The sequence below is a fragment of the Rutidosis leptorrhynchoides genome, chromosome 6, assembly GCF_046630445.1.
Source record: "Rutidosis leptorrhynchoides isolate AG116_Rl617_1_P2 chromosome 6, CSIRO_AGI_Rlap_v1, whole genome shotgun sequence".
Lineage (NCBI taxonomy): Eukaryota > Viridiplantae > Streptophyta > Magnoliopsida > Asterales > Asteraceae > Rutidosis > Rutidosis leptorrhynchoides.
Genome location: NC_092338.1, coordinates 40,308,271 through 40,315,319, shown reverse-complemented (window position 1 = coordinate 40,315,319; position 7,049 = coordinate 40,308,271). Strand labels below are relative to the sequence as shown.

The 7,049-nt window shown below is 31.5% G+C and overlaps 1 protein-coding gene, 1 long non-coding RNA gene and 1 other non-coding gene across 3 annotated transcripts; 2 read left to right on the top strand and 1 right to left on the bottom strand.

Annotated features, from left to right (window-relative positions):
- Positions 1-2,080: 2,080 nt before the first annotated feature.
- Positions 2,081-4,574, bottom strand: LOC139852209 (uncharacterized). The gene is made up of 3 exons (XR_011760964.1): positions 4,065-4,574; positions 2,505-3,142; positions 2,081-2,430 (listed from the first exon to the last, which is right to left on the bottom strand). It is a non-coding gene; the product is annotated as an uncharacterized lncRNA (long non-coding RNA).
- A 420-nt stretch (positions 4,575-4,994) lies between these two features.
- On the top strand, positions 4,995-6,999 carry LOC139853580 (pentatricopeptide repeat-containing protein At2g20540-like). Its single transcript, XM_071842965.1, has 2 exons — positions 4,995-5,003; positions 5,331-6,999. The coding sequence occupies exons 1-2, from the start codon at positions 4,995-4,997 to the stop codon at positions 6,903-6,905; spliced, it is 1,584 nt and encodes a 527-aa protein (XP_071699066.1). The 3' UTR covers positions 6,906-6,999.
- TRNAG-CCC (transfer RNA glycine (anticodon CCC)) lies at positions 5,056-5,126 on the top strand. The gene has a single exon. It is a non-coding gene; the product is annotated as a tRNA-Gly (tRNA).
- Positions 7,000-7,049: the final 50 nt, after the last annotated feature.

The following is a 7,049-nucleotide window of genomic DNA, read 5'->3' as shown; positions in this document are numbered from 1 at the left end:
TTATAAAAATACGTTTTAAATATTCGAAAATATAAAAAGAAAAATAAAAATATAAGTATTTTTAAGATTTTGTTAAATATTTAAGTTTTATAAAGTTTCTTTATTTTTATATAAGTTTTATTTAAGTATTTTGTTTTTATTTAAAAAAATAAAAAAACCGAAAAATTTTTTTTAATATATATAAATCTATTTTTAAGATATTTTTAAAATTATAAAGTAGTTCTATTTTTATTTAAGTTTTTATTATATAAATATTTAGATTTTAAAACAGAAAAATATAAAACAGAAAATATAAAAAAAAAAACGCGTCAAGTTTTAAACTGTACCAGAGTTGAATTTTGGAACCCCGCGACTCGCAGAGTTTGCTGCCTCGACTACCGCAACTCGCGGAGCTACCCTGACACCGACAGAAACCCTAATCTGCATTTAATTACGGAGTAATTATTAATTATTATTATTATTATTAACCCTAAATAATTATTATTATTATAATTAGTTTTATTTTAAAGTTTCTTTTTATTTAATTTGTTTTATTTAGTTAAATTAGTTTAATTAAAATATAAAATTAATAGTTTTAATAAATAATTAATATAAAAATAATATTTTTATAAAATTTGTAATTTTTTACAATTTTTTGTATATTTTTATATTTTGTCCCTTTTTAATCGTTTTAGCGTAACTTTTGTATTTTTCGCTCATATTTAGTTTTAAACTTAGTTTTTGCCATAGTTATTTTTACTTCTAGATTTTTAGGCTTTGCCGTAGAATTCCTTAAGTGCTTTTTCTTTAGACTAAGATTTAGGTACTTTAGAATTTTGAGACGTCTTTTTAAATTTTAGTTTCTTTTTAAGTTATTTCCATTTGGGATTTAGTTTTTCTTGTAAGCTTTAATATTTTTAGACGACTTTTACCTATGTATCAATTATCATTCCAATTAGTAATCTCAATTTGCGATTATAATTTTAAGTTAGTTGTAGTAATAAGGTTAGGTTAGTCAAGTGTTTTTAGGTTTTATAAGTTTCTTTTATTTTTCCGTCACCTTTTATTTTTCAACCATTTTTCTTTTTCGACCTTTTTCGACACGCTCTTTTTCTTTCTTATTTCTCGCTATTCTAGTTTTAGGACATAGATTTTTATTCTACTTCTTATCTAAATTTCTTAAAATTACGAAAATTTATTTTAAGTGGTTAAGGCCATTTAACTTCAAAATATTCTTAATCGAAAACTTAAAATGTTTACAAAATACAAGCTAAATGAATAGCTAGATTGCTCTTAATTGCAAACCACTTTAAATGATTAAGTTACTTGATTAGCCGATCGTGATGGTTTTAATGAAGAATACGAGTGCACTTGCGAATTATAATGTCTTATATTATCAGATTGTTGAACAAGGAATGAATACATCAACTCTTGTGAAATGAAATGAAATACAACTGAAATCTAGTAGTTATTTTTGTCTGAGAAGATAAATGTGTTCATGCAAGATATATGTGTTGTTGTCCATAAATGTACGGCAAGTATTAGGGGTTAATTAGTGGATGTAATTAAACAAATCTTAAATTGAAGATTTATTTAATGAAGAACAGTTAATTAGTGGATGTAATTAAACAAATCTTAACTTAAATTGAAGATTTATTTAATGAAGAACAGATAAATAGGATATACTCCGAATCAAACATCCATCAACTTGACTTGCTCCCTATTTTAAGTATGTGAAACAAATCTGCTAAACTAAAGGAGATTTAAGAATATTTTTCTGATGTATAAATTAACTAGATTTAAGAGCTCGTGCGTTGCACGGCAGCTCTATAAAATAACATTAAAAAACATTCATATTGATACCGATTAGGTGTATGACACAATTACAATGAATCTAAAATGTTACACATGATTTCAGCTTGTAACATAACGTAATGAAAGTGAATACTTAAAAATTTTAGTCACTCTCCAAAAAACACAAATAAAAGCATAGTGTATGTTGTGTTCAATCTCCCACCGGTTAGCCCGCCCATATTGCCACCTATAGGAATAAGAATTTATAAATAATCCCACCTGTATGTAAAGGTTAAACAAATTAATAAACAATCAAATCAACAGTGACAATTTTAATTACAAACAGGTACACAATTACAATCATTCATTTTGTGAGGCAGAATACTCGCCAAGAGTTTTCATGCATATCTCTGTCAGAAAAACCAATGATCTAGAATTATTTGTACGAATTTCGTTTACCTATCGAACCAATACAACAACAACAATACCCAATCCCGCGAACCAATACAACTTGGAGATTATGCAACTAAATGCAAATATCACTAAGATAATAAAGTACTACCATCTCTTGAATTGCAAAAAGAAACTTGATATTTTGCTCTGTGACAATAGTTGGTAGTTTCTCATGCGCAGCATGGGTTTTGTTGCCATTGTGACCTGTTAGTTAATATTAACTGTTGTTAATAGTGCTAAATATAACATTAACTGTTAGCATGGATGTAGATACCTACTCAACTCCTCAACTTTACATTAAAGGTGCTAAGTGGCTGTCAAAGTATTATTTCTCTGCTGCAGCTCTAATCCCATGGCCTACCCAAAGCTGTAATAACACAAGTTTAAATACACATTTGTTGAATTAAGTTTGCAAAAGTAAATATGCAAAGAAGTTATAAAAAACAATGTTTATATCTTCTCGGGATTTGTCTCTTATTTAAACGTAATAAAGCCTGAACTAAAGAAGAAAAACGATTGCCAGTGAGGATCATTATACAAGAACTAAAGTTTTGGCAACCCATGTTCCATATAACCTCCTGAAAGTTGATGTCAAACTAACATTTGAGGTACTTTTTTTGTGGAATATATAGACAATTGGTAATAAAAGTTCAATGCATTTTGCTTGCAAGGATTTAGCTATTCATGATATCTTAGCTAAATTCTCGTGCAGCCTACCTCAATTGAGACAAAAGTCAAGCAAAAAATAAATCTAATCATTTTAAAGGATGATATAAAATACTTAGCTCTCGTTTAGATAGATTTATCACTCTCTATTAGTTCAAGAATGTGTGATATGTAAGTACAAAATCCTCGCAAGCAGAGGTGACAATTTCAACCCGTTAATACCACCTGATTGTAAGAACATAGTAAATCCCTGCAAGCATTCATAGCAAATATTTTGAGTTAAAGATGAAGAATGTACATTGTAAAAAAAAACAAAACCAAATGTATTCGAAGTTTGACTAAAATATAAAAACTATGCTTAAGTAAAAAAAAAAAAAAAAGTTGTTGTAGCGATTTTGTTGAAATGATTTGCCCACAATAACTCAATAGGTGATATATTATACTCGTAGTAAACAAAACAACATAATCTCAAAGGTAACTATAAAGAATTATCCAGTAATACAAATCCATGGACAATACACATTCAATAACCGAATTCCATAAGATCTAAAGAGAGATAATAGTTGAACAACGAAAATCAATCTCAAAGGGAAAATTGAGTGTGTTAAGCAATGTAAGTGTGATGTTTATATGAGTAAGGCACGTAAAGACGAACATGGGATGATGGCACATGAATGAATGTCTGTTGTAGTGGCAATTTTAAATATGTTATGTCAAGTGGGCCAAACACGTAAAAATGTTTAGATTGGGGTACAAAGAATACATGTACCAGCCACCGAAAGTGTATTTCTTATGCACAAAGCCTTTTAAATAATTTTATTTAAACAAATTCTATTATTATCAAATTAAAAATGTATTTATTGTATTCGAACAACAATAGTTTAAAGAAAAGCTTGGAAAAATGTATTTTTGCTCAATCTCGTCTGTCAAGTACCAACAAATTACAAATTTTGGCCCACACCTCAACTTTCCCAATTTGACATAATAAAGTCATAACAGAAAACTAAAGGTAATTCACCTTAACGTGTGTATTTATAGAATTAAATCACTCATTACAGAAATTAAAACCCTAGGATCAATTTTACGGAATATTTAATAAATTAACAATCAAATTACAGACCCGATGGAGATTAACAAACAAATCACAGACCATATTAATATATTAAACGCACCTGTTTAAACCGCCGCAAGCCATCGGTCAGATCCACCAGAAACCACCGAAGCCGCTAAAACCACTAGAAACCCTCGATTTTCTTGCCTTCGAAACCATCGATTACGAATTTATCGAGTATAGAACGCAAACAATCAGTTATATCAAGGATTAAAACCACCGCATCGGTTAAAATCACCACAAACCTCCGCATGTTTGGCGACGGAAAGCTTCGATTTGCCCATCGACAACATCAATAGGATGAGTCAGTTTGTGAATTTTGGAATTTGAAACCCCTAATTAATTAAGGTTAGAGGCAGATTGAAGTATTTTGAGGCAGATTGTAGCAGATGGGAGATGAAATTTGTAGGAAATCTTCTGCGTGATTTTTTCTTCAGGAATTGAGATGACGACGTGGATTTTATGTTGATTAATTAGTGATAATTAGGATTAACTTGGGATTAACACGTCAGTAGTAGTGTTTAAGGATTGATTAACGAGTGACACGTAGAATATAGCTTCACGATTTATAGGATGTAATAGATAGATAGATAGATAGATAGAATAGATAGATAGATAGATACATAGATTTGTGTACATTCAAGTACACTAGGCTGTTAAAAGAAAAACATTTACTGGTCAGTTTGACAAGTAAAATAGATTTTCATTGGAAAAACTTTTTTTTTTTTTTTGGCTAACGGTACCTGTCCTTTTGAGTAATGAAAAAAAAAAAAAAACACAAAAACCTTACACTTTTTAACTAATAAACGATTGTAATACCAATTTTTTTTCATAAAGTGAGCAGATTTATGCTATCAATTAAAAATTAATTAATACTTTTAATAGTTCAAATGATTAGATAAGGTACGTAACCAGTTATAGATAAATAGTAGATTAAAAAAATTGTAGATTATTTATAAAGGAAATCATTTGTGAATTGATTCTTTTTATTATGTATCTAGTATCTAGTACTATATTTCTATATCGATTCTAAGTGTAAAGGCGTCATCAAAGCGCATCTAGTGTAGTGGTATCATAGTACCCTCCCACGGTACTGACCGGGGTTCGATTCCCCGGATGCGCATATTTTATGTCTTATATGTTTTTTGAATTATTTTTTCAACCCGTTTTACAATCGGGTTTTAATTGAAGTGACCTGTTTGCTATATTCTTATACAGTATTCGTCACTGTCCTAAATTCGCGCTCAATTTTCTGCAAACGAAATTATTTTAGCAATTAATAAACTCTCATCTTGAGTTTACCTACAGTTCGTGACTGTATCTATAGATGAAATGGAGAAATTTTACATCACAGAATTCAATTTTTACAGCACTATTACATCCCCTTCGTTTTCAATCAACTCCATCACCATCGTCACAATCTTACGCGCCCATTTTTCAATTCTTAACTGGTTTAAATTTGCTCAAATTAGGTCAACAAGTTCACGCGCATTTGATCGTTCACGGCGTTACTCCTAGCTCGTTTTTAGGAGCTAAAATGGTTGCAATGTACGCAAGCTCAGGCGATATTGATTCTGCGATTATGTTATTCGATCGAATTCGTCAACACTCGTATTCGACTCTTTTTTGCAATTCGATTATTCGAGCGTGTTCTTTATATGGTCTTTCAAATAGAAGTGTACGGATTTATAAAGAGATGGATTCTGTTGGTGTTTATGGTGATCATTTTACGTTTCCGTTTGTGTTAAAAAGTTGTGCGGATTTAGGTGATGTTTGGTTAGGGAAATGTGTTCATGGAAAAGTGTTGAGATCAGGGTTGAAGTTTGATTTTTATGTTGGGACCAGTTTGATTGATTTTTATGTGAAATGTTCCGAGTTAAGTGATGCACGCAAGGTGTTTGATGAAATGCCTGTTCGAGATGTTGCATCCTGGAACGTGTTGATTGCTGGGTTTATGAAGAATGGGAATATTCGAGTTGCGGAAGATTTGTTTCTTGCAATGTCGGAGAAGAATATTGTGTCGTGGACAGCAATGATTTCTGGGTACACACAGAACATGTTGGCTATCCGAGCTTTAGAGCTGTTCGATGAAATGACTAGTGATTTGTCGAATGTGAAACCGAATTGGGTAACGATAATGAGCGTTCTTCCAGCTTGTGGACAATCGTCTGATCTTGATAGAGGAAGAAAGATTCATGATTATGCTATTAGTGTTGGTTTGGACCGAAACATGTCCTTAAAAACAGCACTCGCTGCTATGTATGCCAAGTGTGGATCATTATCAGAAGCACAAATTTGTTTTCAAAGCATACCTTCAAGTCGAAAAAACTTGGTTACATGGAACACAATGATTAGTGCGTATGCTTCTCACGGGTATGGTGTAGAATCCGTGTCAACGTTCAATGACATGATACAGGCTGGGGTCGAACCAGATGCAATCACGTTTACAGGCTTATTATCAGGGTGCAGCCATTCAGGGCTAGTTGATATTGGCTTAAACTTCTTTAACTCAATGAGAAATCAATACAACATAGAACCAACACACGAACATTATGCGTGTATTGTTGATCTTTTGGGTCGGGCTGGGAGGTTAAAAGAAGCGTACGAACTTACATTAAAGATGCCAATGCCCCCAGGTGCAAGCATATGGGGTGCATTGTTATCAGCTAGCAAAAACTATAGAAATATTGAGATTGCTGAAATTTCAGCTAAAAGGTTGTTTGTTTTGGAGCCCGAAAATAGTGGGAATTATGTGGTTCTTTCTAATATGTATGCAGAAGCTGGGATGTGGGTAGAAGTGAATAGTTTGAGAGATTTGGTTAAGAGTCGAGGTGTAAAGAAGAACCCGGGCTGTAGCTGGGATTTCGATAGAAGCGACACGGATATGATGGTTCAAGGCTAGGACTAAAGTCGACAATTTTGTAACAATTTCATGTACGTTGGTCTTATTAATCGTTATTTGGATCTAAAATTATACAGAATCCTATCCATATAGCATATAGTTAACAAGGTAACTATACTTATTTGATCACAGTGGTTATTTTAG